Here is a 12,937-nt window from a genome sequence, read left to right as displayed (position 1 = left end):
CAACCCAGATCCTCCTTTGGATTAATGGGGTTATCTTACTTTGATTATGGGGGTTCCCCGGGTGGTTTGGTTTGGTTCTCAGTAGATCATAATTAATTCTGATTAATTTCTATGTAACTGGGTTAATGGTAATTCATCCACTTGTAGTAAATAGCTTTAATAAAATTTTGCCAAGATTAAAAGCTAATGCAGTTGAGTCAACCATCCTTAGAGCCTCATAGTTTGTGTTATACTTGTTGAGTACAAGTTGTGTACTCACTCTTGCCTACTCTACTCTTTTCCTCTTGTTCTCTTTGGGGACACCCTACTGCTGCTCAGTTCCCGGCGACGCGGAGGAGTTCACCCGGAGATAACAGGAGTACGAGGACTTCTAGGCGTTCGTCTCCCAGTCGACGTCCCTGTGGCGCCCAGCTTCCGAGAGTTTCGTACTTGTTTTACGCTTCCGCATACTCTGTATCAGACATTTTGTCATTAATGTAATAAATAACATTCGTACTCGCTTTATTATATCTTTTTACGTGATATGTGCTGTGATATACTGTTTATTCTATTGTATATACGTGTGACTTGATCCTGGCACGTATATGATTGCTCGGTTTATGTCCTTTTGTAAACTGGGTGTTACAGAAACCAAAGTTGAGGAATAAATTAAATCGTCACCCAGAACCTATGATATGAACTTGCAAACAGATCCAGATCATCAAAACACACGAAGCTGAAAGAAGAATTGGTTGAGACGAGACATGTTTTAATTTTTCAACCGAATGAGATAGAGGAAATATGGTACGATAAAGTTGCCAGATCTAGTCCCTCAGATGTATCTCGAAATCCAATTAAATCTTGGACTGTTTGACCGCTTCTGTGAGTGAGTGACCGTTGAGGCCCTCGTAGAACAGCTCCTTGGAACCTGTCCACTCTCTCTGCTGGCTCCACCGTCACGACGACATCAACTCCTCCCTCACCTTCGAGGCAGGGAACAAGATACATAAGGCCGCCGCGCCTCATGGTGGCCCTGCGGAAGAATGCTGGCCGACCCCAACCGAAGTCCACGCCGGGGGTATTTGGCGTGCTCGATCCGCACGGCGGCAGGAGGGGAGCGCGCTCGGAGCAGCGGGCGGTCGAGGAACGGCCGTGGCAGCGTGGCAGCCTCGTCGACGCCGCCCCTCGCTATGGCTGCCCAGGTGTTGAGGAAGTGGGAAACGCCACGGCCGTCCGACGCCATGTGCTGCGTCGCGATGCCCAGGCACACGGCGCCGCACCTGAAGAAGGTCACCTGCAACATGACCAGCACGACACCGGCGTGGCCGCTGCCGTCCGCCGCCGAGGGGACAAGCATCCGCCGCAGCACCTCCGACGGGGCGAGGTCGCCCAGGTCACCGAGGGTTCCACCTGCGTGGGCCGCGACGAAGAGCACCCCGTCGCCGGTGCAGCTGATCTCCGGGCGGCCGGTGCTGCCGTCCACCGTGAGCCGCCCTGCGAGGGGGTAGTAGGGGACGAGCGCCTTGGACAGGGCGGCCTTCATGATGTCGAGCGAGAAGGAAGCCATTCTTGAGCTAGGCCGTGTAGGAAATAAACCCAGCTCGTGTGTGTGCGCGGCTGGGCATGTGCGTGTGTTGTGTGCGGCATCGCGTGAGTGCGTGGAGCCGTCGGATGCGTGGCGTGTCGCGTGTGTGCGCGCGCGGGCGTCGCAGCGTGTGCGTGTGCGTGCGCGCGCAGGAACGGCGTGATCGAGCGCCGATCACGTAGGAGCGATCGTCGGTGCGATCGTGGGAGGCGATCGGCATTAGGCGCGCGGACGTGGAAGGCCGTTGCAGCGGGCGCATTGGGCGCAGCATCTCCGGCCACGGCGCGAGCGCATTGGAGCGCGTTGTGCACACCGTGGCGAGGCGGGCGGCTCGTGCCGAAGTTCTAGGCTAGTGAGTGAGTCGTGGGTGCGTCCCTGGGGCTATAAAGCCCAGATGTACTCCAGTGACGAAGCTTGCGAGTTGAATTAGAGAGCGGCGTACGTCGCCGTGCGTTTGAATGCAAAAATTCTCTCGCGGCACTGTTCATCTTCCTCCTCCCGCCGTCCAAAATTCTCTGCGAGCGCTAGTGAATTCGCGAGTCTAGCGGCTTGGTGAGTACGAGGGTGAGGAGGTGCGTCGGTTCCGCGCCAATTTCGGGGCGGAGCATCGCCGGAGGTGAGACTTCACCGTCGAGCCCTTGGCGGTGCTCTGTTTTTCGGCGTTCTCGCCGCGATCGGTGTCGGGCGGTGCGCCAACATTTGGTACCAGAGCCAGTTGATTCCAGGGGGCAATGTCGTCCTCACCACGGCGCTCGGTGACGCCACCTCGTCAACGATCGCGTGGTCGTTCTCCACCGAGGAGGCCGCGGACGCGCGAGGTCACCGTCGAGCACGTCGTGGCGCGAATTGCGACATCGAGCTCCGTCAACTACCCAGTGCTGACGCCGTCGAGCTACACCGCGTGGGCGATCAAGATGGAGGCAATTCTCGACGCGCAGGGCCTCTGGGAGGTCATGTCTCCATCGAGCGACGCCGTGGAGGATGCACGGAAGAGCAAGACGGTGCGGGCACATCTACTACAAGCACTGCTAGAGGATATCTTGATGCAGGTGTCGAAGAAGCCAATGGCGGCGGGGGTGTGGGAGGCGCTCAAGACGCGGTTCATCGGCACGGACCGGGTGCGGATGGTGCGCCTTGCCACACTCAAGGGGGAGTTCGACTCCCTGATCAAGGCGGGCGGTGATGGGCTCGACGAGTAAGCCGGGAAGATCAGCATGATGGCTGCAAGGTTTGCTAGCCTCGGGTCCACACTCGACGACGCGGCGATGGTGAAGAAGAAGCTGCTCGACACCGTGCCCGACCGGCTGTACCCGACGGTCGCCGGCATCGAGTAGTTCTGCGACGTGGCAGCCATGCCATTCGAGGAGGCGCTCGGGTGGTTGAAGGCGTTTGACGAGCGATTACGGCGGCGCACTCAGCTCTCCAGTGGACAAGGCACGTCAGGCGGCCCAGGCGACAGCGAGCGGCTCCTGCTCACGGAGGAGGAGTGGAGTGCGCGGCGCAAGGCGAAGTCGGGCATCGACAAGTGCTTCAATTGCGGTGTCCGTGGGCATTTCGCCCGTGATTGCCACAAGCCAAAGAAGGAGGTCGTCATGGCGGCCACGGCGGAGGTCGACGACGAGCCGGCGTTGCTTTGAAGATTCGGCGTTGACGGCACTGGGTTTAGGGGGAGAAATGTAGGAAATAAACCCAGCTCGTGTGTGCGCGTGGCTGGGCGTGTGCGTGTGTTGTGTGCGGCATCGCGTGAGTGCGTGGAGCCGTCGGGTGCGTGGCGTGTCGCGTGTGCGCGCGCAGGCGTCGCGGTGTGTGCGTGTGCGTGCGCGTGCAAGAACGGTGTGATCGAGCGCCGATCACGTAGGAGCGATCGTCGGTGCGATTGTGGGAGGCGATCCGCGTTAGGCGCGTGGACGTGGAAGGCCGTTGTAGCGGGCGCATTGGGCGCAGGATCTCCGGCCACGGCGCGAGCACGTTGGAGCGCGTCGTGCACACCGTGGCGAGGCGGGCGGCTCGTGCCGAAGTTCTAGGCTAGTGAGTGGGTCGTGGGTGCGTCCCTGGGGCTATAAAGCCCCGTTGTACTCCAGTGATGAAGCTTGCGAGTTGAATTGGAGAGCGGCGTACGTCGCCGTGCGTTTGAGCGCAAAAATTCTCTCGCGGCACTATTCATCTTCCTCCTCCTGCTGTCCAAAATTCTCTGCAAACGTTAGTGAATTCGTGAGTCTAGCGGCTTGTTGAGTACGAGGGTGAGGTGGTGCGCCGGTTCCGTGCCAATTTCGGGGCGGAGCATCGCCGGAGGTGAGACTTCACCGTCGACCCCCTTGGCGGTGCTCTGTTTTTCAGCGTTCTTGCCGCGATCGGTGTTGGGCAGTGCGCCAACAGGCCGGTAGAGCAAAACCACGGGTGTGTAGTGCGTGCTGGGAAACTGCAGGTCCAAGTTGGAGAGCCACAGGGTATGCTTGGGTGTCAACTCGCTCGGCGCCACCATGCTCGACTCGAGTACCTCCACTTCCATTTTTTTCTAACTATAGGAATGGGATTAGGGGCTACTGGGCTGTGCTACTATAGTGTGCTCTTAGCTAGTCTCGTGGGTGATGTGAGTTTATATGTTCGTTCACTATGGAAACGGCACGTTTTCCGTGTGTCCAGATCTTTGCCGTGAGCCATAAATCAGGCACACGTTTGCCGTGTGGGCTTCAGCCTTTGCCGTGTGCATTGGGCAAAGTCACTGGCTCCCGTAGTGGTTGAGTCCTTGCTGCCAATCACACACTTGCGGCTTGTCTGTCGGTGTTGTTTGTTGGGCAGTCCTTTTCTACTCTCATCTAGCATTCAAGTATCCGTACTAGTTTTGCCGTGTCGTCCCCATTATTGGGGTTGTTTGTTCGGCAGTCCTTTTCTACTCTCATCTAGCATTCAAGAACTAGTTTAATTTGCTGTGTAGCGTGTCGTCCCCATGATTGAGCAGTCTTTTTACATTTAACTTTTATATAACGGTCTAGTTTTTTGGGGCGCTTATGTTTATAGATTATGCCTTTGGGATCTCAGCCATGTGCCCATGTGGTCAGTCCTTCACCATCATATGACTTTACCTCCTAGAGCACATGTGGCCAGCTTCGTCATGGAATGGCTCCACGATATTTTGGTAATTGAGTTGGCCCTTTCTCCATTTGGTCCCGCATCTATATACCTTACATGAGTGCAACTCACTAAGAGTCATTAATAACTATTTCTCTCAATTATGGTGAAACCACATCATCACTATATTTTCACCATTGGATGTGAATCAAAACTCACATCCTGACCATTCGCAAACCATTAAGAGTTCTTACTTTTTTTTACTTGGTTTTATTATTGCCACATGAACAATTTTTATGATGGAATAACTGTAATATTGCAAATATTATTATTATTTGTTTTAGCAACAAAATAGTTGTAAATTTTTTAATGTAATATTATTAATATAAGTTACACAAGATAGCTGTTCACTGTATGTGAAAGGGACTATCATATCTACATATTATTTTCAGTGATGATTACTATCATTTAGTTCTTAACGTTCAGTTAGTGCTGCATCCATTCACATCCTTCCTCTTTCGTACATGAAATTTCAAATACAATTCTAGCGTCCATCAAGAGAACCTACCCTCAATGAAACTGAAACCCTACTTAGACAGGGTGCGGAATATGGAAGGCCTGATTTCATTTTTTGGTTCAAACAGAAGATGTCCAATCTAGTTCGTTCGTAGTATAACATTACATGTTGCGCGTACGTGCGAATAATGTGACGAACTATCCTGCTTCAACTTGCAGGCACAAACCGATTCGTCTATGAGTGCCGAGTTGTGGCAGGTTGCCAATGGCTGTTCCTACAGGGTCAAGTCATTTGGAGCTTATGACATAAATGGATATCACTTTCACACAAAAAAGCACGAGCAGAGTCGGTCCAATCGAAAAACCACAAATACCAGAGTTTTTACGCCAGGAAACGATGGGCTCGAGTACTATATATGGAACAATCGAAGAAATATACCAACTCATGTTTCATGGGTCCATACCTCTGAAACCTGTCATATTCGAATGCCATTGGTTTGATCTAAAAGCTGTGAGATGGACCCAGAATATTGGGCTAGTCGAAATTCTACGGTTGTCCGTGTACTCAGGAGACGATGTCTATGTTGTAGCTCAATAGGCCACGCAAGTTTATTATCTATCATACCCATGCCAGACCGACAACTATCTGAATGGTTGGGATGTTGTGTACAAGGTTTCACCACACGGTAAACTACCTATCCTGAACAACGAAGATTACAATATAGACCCAAACACATATACCGGAGAGTTCTTTCAAGAAGATGGGCTAGAAAGAAGTTTCGAGACAGATTTTACCGAAACAATCCAAATGGAAGTAGACAATGAAAGGGTTCTTCATGAGGATGTCGGGGATGAAGTAAGGACTTAGAATTACTTAAACAATTACGTTTAGGCAATGACAATGATGATGAAAGCATTCCTCCTTTGAACCACCCTATTGATTATATCGACAGACATGATAGCGATGATGAGACTTATGATCCAGATAGTCCTGATCTTGAAGAGTATTTCTAATACGTGTAAGATCCGTACTAAATAAAATACTAGATGTTATACTATGTTAATTCCTAATTATGTTTGGTTTTTTACTACTTGCACTAATTAATTTCTAACACATGTCCTGATTTATTTACTCTTTTTAATTTCAGGTGATAGATCAAAGATGGTGGGGCGCGACAGAGGTATGATGCAGTCGTTCTCGGATGTGCTCGGCAGAGTTACTGTAAGAGGTGAGTCCTCCCGGATGACTCGAGGGAGGATGAGGAGGAGGAGAGGTGACGCAAGTTCTTTAGTGCCTGCACCAGCTGAGGACTCTAGCACGGCACTTGTGAGGACAAGGAGGAGGGGGCCTCACATGAGGTCTCCCTCACCTGTAGCCTCCTTGTCGGCTGAGGAGGAGGAGGAGGACAGGGTACCTAAGGCGCAAGCTTCTGGTGAGCAGGAGGAGGAGGAGGCCTCTGGTGAGGAACAGGAGGAGGAGGAGGAGGAGGAGGAGGAGGACAAAGTTGCCACCTTTGTCGTGTGCCTTTCCTTCCTGGCACACGGCAAACCAGTCCGTTCCGTCGTGTGCCGTGATGACGGCTGCTTTTTTTTTTGCCGTGAGCTAGCGTTTGCAAAACAAGCTCTTTGCTGGCTGCTGTTTGCCGTGTGTTTTAGTGTCTTTGCTCGTGTGCCTTTGGCACACGGCATATGAAGCGCATACCGTAGTGAGTGCAGAACAAAGTATTGATGCAACAGACTATGCTGTTCCTTTTTATTGTATGTGCAAAGCATAATAGCCCCCAGACCATACTTATAGGATGGTTGGTCGAAGCCATGTGAATCTTCATTACATCTCACGTGTTAATAAATAAAGAGAAAATAATTTATTTCATTATAAGTAGTAGAGTCAAATACACAACGGATCACTAAACTTTGTATGGTCAAGTAGGTACCCCAACTAGAAAATTGTGTACCTGTATACCTAAATTTGCTTAAGTGGGCCATGAGAGGTATTAATTTGGTTCGGATCCTATCCATGACTACGTGGCTGCATGCCAGTGCCAACATGGCAGCCTTTCCCCCTCCAGAGAAAAAGGTCGCTTGTTGGAAGGGATTAAAAAATAGTGCCCAGCAGAGGGGGGGTATATATATAGGGCGCGATTTGTTCTGGCATCAAGCCAACCTGCCAACCTTGCGTGCCGTCGGTGCCGAGGGGCACGAGAGAAATTTGCCTATTTAACACTACAAATAATTAAGGTTGCTCATTTGACATTCAAATTTTAGATCTTATCTATATGTCCCCAACTTAAAATTGAGTTACCAATTTGACACTTCCGTGAAATCTGTTAGCTTGCACCATTAACTGTGTGGGCCAGGCAGCAGGAAAAGACCAAAATGCCCCTATGTGAACTTCAGTTCTGGCTTGATTCTAGTCGCTCTGGACTAGGGGTCAGTCCTCTATGTGGAAGAACCAAATAGATATTATTTTGCAAAACAAATAAAAGACTAAAAATTATACTGTATGATTAATTATAATTATATTAAGTTCAATATCAATGCTTTGGGTACGTCAAACACAATAAAATGAGGTCTCCAAAAACAGCAAAATTCATAGGATCACATGCAGCATGACAATAACACATTTTCTGAAAAGTTTTCATAGGTTCAATATAACTAGAGTGCATGATCATAATAGGAGTAACATACAGGTTGACATACACAATAATATTGTCATAGGTTTGCATCCATTACATGACTCATAGATGAGTTCTCCACCTAGATAGCTCTAACAGAACACACATTGAAGCATCTTTTCTCATACAGGAATTACAAACTCAATCTTCTTTTGCTTCTTGTGCCTAGTGCAGGACTACTAGGCTGAAGTATTTTGCTCCTTGTGCCCATTGCAGGGCTATCAAACTGCAACAAATTAGTTTTTGCAGCAGTTTTATCTACTTCTTTCTTCCTCTTTTTGCCCTTTAACTTGACAGGATCTTTTGGTTGCTCTTTGAACGTCGGAAGCTCAATTGAAACTGGTTCAGGTTGATTTGAACCACTTCTTGACCTGTACATGTTCATGTGTACCACAAAATATTTAAGATCAAAATGAAAAAAATGATCATGCAAAATAAATTCAGATTTAGTATAGGCTACCTTTTTTATGCTCCAGAGTTAGAGGAAACCTGCTTTCCCTTTTTCCTACTTGTAATCTCCAAGCTTAGGATAAAAAAACAAGAGTTTTGTATTTATAAGTCAGCAGCATTAGCTTTGTATTGATATAACCTGTATTAATTTTTTAATTAATTACCTTGCTGATGGTCCAGAAGTGGAGTCAGTGCCCTTTCTCTTCTTATCAGTTGTGGGTTCAGGTTCCAAATTTTGACTACAGTGATATTGAAAGTTGTAGGATGAGACACCAGAAAGTTGGAATCTGAATACAGGAAGTGGAAAATGACTAACCTTGGTGGAAAAGTCATAGAACGTGGTGGTGGTTCATCCTGCAATGGCACAATAGAACTCTGTGCTGATTTGGCAACCTTTTTCTTCTTTACTGGTGTCCTTCTACAGAAGCAAACAGATAGTAAATAATCTAATAAAATAAGAATAAAATGTGCATACAAGTAAAACCTTCCTGCAAAGTTTTCATTGTCTCAATGTCTTCTTTGCTGCCCTTCCTGCAACTCGGCCAGTGATGCCCGTATTCCTTACAGATAGGACATTGGTGCTGCACTTTTTTTGTCTTCTTATCACTACAGCCTTTGTGTCTCTCAGCTTTATGCGTACCAGCTACAGACTTTAGTAGTGGTGGATGCATGAAGAAGCCATGGTCAGATTTAGGCCATCGTGTCTTGTCAGTCATAGTAGGGATTAATGAACTATACGCTACTCTAAATTTGTCGATGGAGTAGTACAAGTCAACATATTTCTCAATAGGGGCATTAGTTAGTGATGTAATGAATGCTAGTGCATGTTTGCAAGGAATGCCAGAGACTTGCCATTGTCTACAACAACATGTTTGTTCAGCCAAGTTCACCACAAACCTAATGCCGCTGCCACCAAGCAAAGTAATTTCAGCCATCTCCTCTGAGCATACAGCCACTTCCAAGTTCAAATTTCTACTCTTTTCATTTAACTTTTTAATTATACGGGGAAGAATCAAGCCATCTAACTTCTTTCCAAGTGTCCTCCTTTGGTTCCACTTGATCATAATTAATTGTTTGATCTTATCCATCAAACCATCCAAATTCATAGACTTGTACTCTTTAATCCAATTGTTGAAGCACTCTGCCAAGTTGTTGGTCACATAGTCCACTTTGAAAATAGAAGAGAATTGACTTCTAGTCCACAACTTCTTGTGAGACTTCCTTAGATAATTAGTTGCAGCAGGCTTTTCTTTCTCCATCAATGCCCAGTGTTTCTCAAACATGTATGAGTTCCATGAGTAAGCTTCTGCCCACAGGTTTTCATCAAAAACCTTCCCACGATACCTCTTCTTGAAATTGGTAACCAAATGATACATGCACTCTCTATGCTCTACCTCTGGAAACACTTCAGCAATAGCTGCCATGATTGCCTGGCCTGCATCTGTGCTTATCGCTAAACCCAAAGGTGATCCAATAACCTCTCTAAGCCTACTCATGAACCAGATCCAATTGTCATTAGTTTCAGAATCAAAAACTCCAACACAAACAGGATACAACCAATTATGTCCATCAACTGCAGAAGCACTAGCCAATTACCCTTTGAACTTGCCTGACAGGAATGTGCTATCTATTGCCAAGTAAGGTCTACAACCATTGAGAAACCCATCTATGCAAGGTTTCATGGCAAAGAAAAATCTCCTAAATCTGATTTTTCTATTTACTGTATAATGATCAATAATGACTGAGCTACCAGGAGAAGACCTCTCAATTTCTGCTTTGAAACTAAACAAGTTATCGAAGCTGCTATCCCAATCACCATAAAGTCGTTTCAATGCAAGTTGTTGACCCTTATATACCCTGTGATAGGGAATGATCACCTTGTGGTGCTCTTTAAGTTTCTTTTGCAAAGCTCTTGCTCCCAAAGTAGGCTCTTGTATCAGAAAATCCTTCACCTTCCAACATATTCAATGTTTGGTAGCATTTTGTACGGTCTTTTTCCTTCTACTGCTAGAACAAGCATGAGAAAAATTATTCCTCTTCACCTACAAAACAACAACATAGATACTTAGTAGAGATCTTCACCTACAAAACAGTAACAAACATTGTACTTAAACTTGTAGTACCAATTAAGAAATTGTCCTTACCATAACAGTGCACTTGTCCACCGTTGTAGATGCATGAAGCCTGCATGGACAATTATCCTCCACTTTCCTTGCATAGTAGGCTCGGAACCTCCTTCTTGAACTTTTTTTCAGTCTTGAATTCAAACTCATGTTTGATTGCATGTTGACAAAGGGCCAACTTGAATTCTAACATGTTACGATAAAGTACTGCGTGCTTCCATAGGAGGATCTTCTTGATCAAAATCAAGAATTGGATGTAGATTTATTTCTTCATATGCCTCTTCCTCTGAGTCATCCTCTGAGTTATCATCAAACTCATCCTCTGAGTCATCCTCAGCCTCTGTAGGATTAGTCTCCACTGGTACAATTTCCTTTCCTTTCTCAGAACATCCAGGGGCAATGTCCAAGTACATGGTCTCCTCATGAACACCAACATGTACATCCTCTAGGTAATCATGCTCATCCTGCACTGTGTTTTCAGGCTGCCCTTCACCAACAAACTCCCACTCAGTGATTGGCTCAAATGTCTCAGAGGGATCACAATAAGAGACGAACATCTGCACAACTTTCTCCTTATAGTGTATATCAAACATAGACATCAAATCATGGTCTGATTTTACTTCTGGAAAATTCTTAAGAACAACATCATAGTACTGGACATGTGCAACTTCCAAGTAACCTGCAGGGTACTTGTCTGTAACTGATTCTATGAAATCCTTATAACTCGACAAATCTGAATCAACAACCATCTCGAAAGTAAAACATTTGACATCCTTTCTAGCCTTTTTGCGATTGCCAAGCAAATGAATTTTCAATAAATAATAACTAGCTGAATCCATCCTGTAAGAGCACAATAACAAGGGCATGAAACTATGGCTGCAATGGTGAAGCTATGGAGGACAAGGACATCACGAAACATACCCTGCCTCTTTGGCCGCACTGGCTGTGTGGCTGGCTGGCTCCACTGCTTGGCCGGGCCCCTACTTGACCGGCGCCTGCTTGGCCGGCCGCCTCGCCAGCGACGCCGTGCTACCCCTCAGCTTGGCCGCACATCTACCTACCTTGGCCGCGCCGGCCAAGTTCCCGGGCGCCTCCTTGGCCGCGCAGGCCATGTCTGTTCCGGCGGCGGCGGATCCCATGGCCCCCGCGCGGGGTGGATCCCTGCTAGCGTCGCCCGCCTCTGAGGCCCTGCGGGGCGCCTCCCTGCCAGCGCCGCCCGCCTCCGAACTCACGCAGGGCGCCTCCCTGTCCGCGCCGCCGGATCCCGTCGCCGCGGGGGGCGCCTCCCTGCCCGCGTCACCAGATCCTGTGGCCGCGAGGGGTGCCTCCCAGCCCGCACCGCCGGATCCCGTGGCCGCGGGGGCCGCCTCCCTGCCCGCGCCGACAAATCCCGTGGCCACGGGGGCCGCCTCCCAGCCCGTGCGGGCTGCCTCTGTGCTGGTGTCGGCCGCGTCGCCCTCCTCTGTGCCGCCCCCCCTCCATGGATGCGCCGCCGCCTAGAGTTGCAGAGGAGCTGCGTGGGGAGGCCGAGAGGAAGGGCTCGGCGAGTGCTGCTCTCGTGACTTCTCCTCTTCTTTTTGACTCAAAGGGCATTTTGGTCTTTTCCCTCTGCCTGACCCACACAGTTAACGGTGAGCGTTAACAGAAGTGACGGAAGTGTCAAATTGGCAACACAATTTTGAGTTGGGGACATGTAGGTAAGATCTAAAGTTTGGATGTCAAATGAGCAACCTTAATTATTTGTAGTGTCAAATAGGCAAATTTCTCCACGATCCTCCCCTATTTCCCCATTTATTAGTAGCTGTACGAATTTGGGTAATGAAAAACATTGTCAGAACAAAGTTTATTATTTCCTAGATAATAACACGGTAAAATACCATTCCATGAGGTCATAGTTTATAGTACTGTACTACTGTGAAAGACATTTTTTTTGTAAAGATTCATTAGTGGCACGATTACAGTTCATCAATAGCATGTTGTGGTTTTCTCGCCAAATCACTAAAGATGCCGAGGTGGCATTCACATGCATCCAAATCAACATCGGTAGGAGATGAGACACGATCAGTACCTCCAGTGACCCACTTCAACAAAGTTTATTGACCTGTGTTGTATTTTATTCTAACTAGTATCATATCATATTGCCTTAGGAACATGTTGCGGTGCTGTGGCTCGCGTTGGTCCTGTGCGACGATCGTGTGGTTGCGACACCTATTGTCGATGCGACACCTATTTCCAAAGGTGGGTGAGGGGGTCACCCGCCCCATGGGTGTGCATGCTATCTAATCCTGCAAATAACATCTGTACTTGCGAGAAGCAGGGGCGGTACGGCACCTGCTCCTAGAAATATGTTTTTACCGGCTCTAAAATCCGTTTTCATATCTATAGAGAATATTCGCACCTACAAATAACAATTTTACGTTTAATCTTTTGCAAGAAATGATTTCTTAAATAATTTATTACAATGGATTAGTTTCCATCACCGATTTGTGCTTTTGCACAATATGTTGTCTTTGCATGCACAATCAGTTTTCATTTTCCAA

The 12,937-nt window shown here is 47.9% G+C and overlaps 3 protein-coding genes across 3 annotated transcripts; 1 reads left to right on the top strand and 2 right to left on the bottom strand.

The window, feature by feature from the left end:
• Nucleotides 1-958: 958 nt before the first annotated feature.
• LOC120695161 (putrescine hydroxycinnamoyltransferase 1-like) lies at nt 959-4,116 on the bottom strand. Its single transcript, XM_039978467.1, has 2 exons — nt 3,945-4,116; nt 959-1,561 (listed from the first exon to the last, which is right to left on the bottom strand). The coding sequence occupies exons 1-2, from the start codon at nt 4,071-4,073 to the stop codon at nt 959-961; spliced, it is 732 nt and encodes a 243-aa protein (XP_039834401.1). The 5' UTR covers nt 4,074-4,116.
• A 3,645-nt stretch (nt 4,117-7,761) lies between these two features.
• Nucleotides 7,762-10,770, bottom strand: LOC120669641. The gene is made up of 5 exons (XM_039949449.1): nt 10,419-10,770; nt 8,766-10,316; nt 8,591-8,694; nt 8,439-8,513; nt 7,762-8,347 (listed from the first exon to the last, which is right to left on the bottom strand). Exons 2-5 carry the CDS (start codon nt 9,768-9,770, stop codon nt 8,290-8,292), a joined length of 1,242 nt encoding a protein of 413 aa, XP_039805383.1. The 5' UTR covers nt 9,771-10,316; nt 10,419-10,770; the 3' UTR covers nt 7,762-8,289.
• Nucleotides 10,771-11,507: 737 nt separating this feature from the next.
• On the top strand, nt 11,508-11,897 carry LOC120695160 (inverted formin-2-like). The gene has a single exon (XM_039978466.1). The coding sequence runs from the start codon at nt 11,508-11,510 to the stop codon at nt 11,895-11,897; it is 390 nt and encodes a 129-aa protein (XP_039834400.1).
• Nucleotides 11,898-12,937: the final 1,040 nt, after the last annotated feature.

The sequence above is a fragment of the Panicum virgatum genome, chromosome 2K (assembly GCF_016808335.1).
Source record: "Panicum virgatum strain AP13 chromosome 2K, P.virgatum_v5, whole genome shotgun sequence".
NCBI classification, from domain to species: Eukaryota; Viridiplantae; Streptophyta; class Magnoliopsida; order Poales; family Poaceae; genus Panicum; species Panicum virgatum.
The sequence above is the reverse complement of the archived record's forward strand: the minus strand, read 5'-3'. Positions and strand labels throughout refer to the sequence as shown.

What these genes read in the sequence shown, in the direction of transcription:
- LOC120695161 (XM_039978467.1), bottom strand. Translation starts at nt 4,073, where the DNA reads ATGGAAGTGGAGGTACTCGAGTCGAGCATGGTGGCGCCGAGCGAGTTG. An exon ending in CACCCGTGGTTTTGCTCTAC is followed by an intron (nt 1,562 to 3,944) that starts CGGCCTGTTGGC and finishes TTATTTCCTACA; the next exon opens with CGGCCTAGCTCAAGAATGGC.
- LOC120669641 (XM_039949449.1), bottom strand. Translation starts at nt 9,770, where the DNA reads ATGAGTAGGCTTAGAGAGGTTATTGGATCACCTTTGGGTTTAGCGATA. An exon ending in TCTATGACTTTTCCACCAAG is followed by an intron (nt 8,514 to 8,590) that starts GTTAGTCATTTT and finishes ATATCACTGTAG; the next exon opens with TCAAAATTTGGAACCTGAAC. An exon ending in ACTTCTGGACCATCAGCAAG is followed by an intron (nt 8,348 to 8,438) that starts GTAATTAATTAA and finishes TTTTATCCTAAG; the next exon opens with CTTGGAGATTACAAGTAGGA.
- LOC120695160 (XM_039978466.1), top strand. Translation starts at nt 11,508, where the DNA reads ATGTCTGTTCCGGCGGCGGCGGATCCCATGGCCCCCGCGCGGGGTGGA.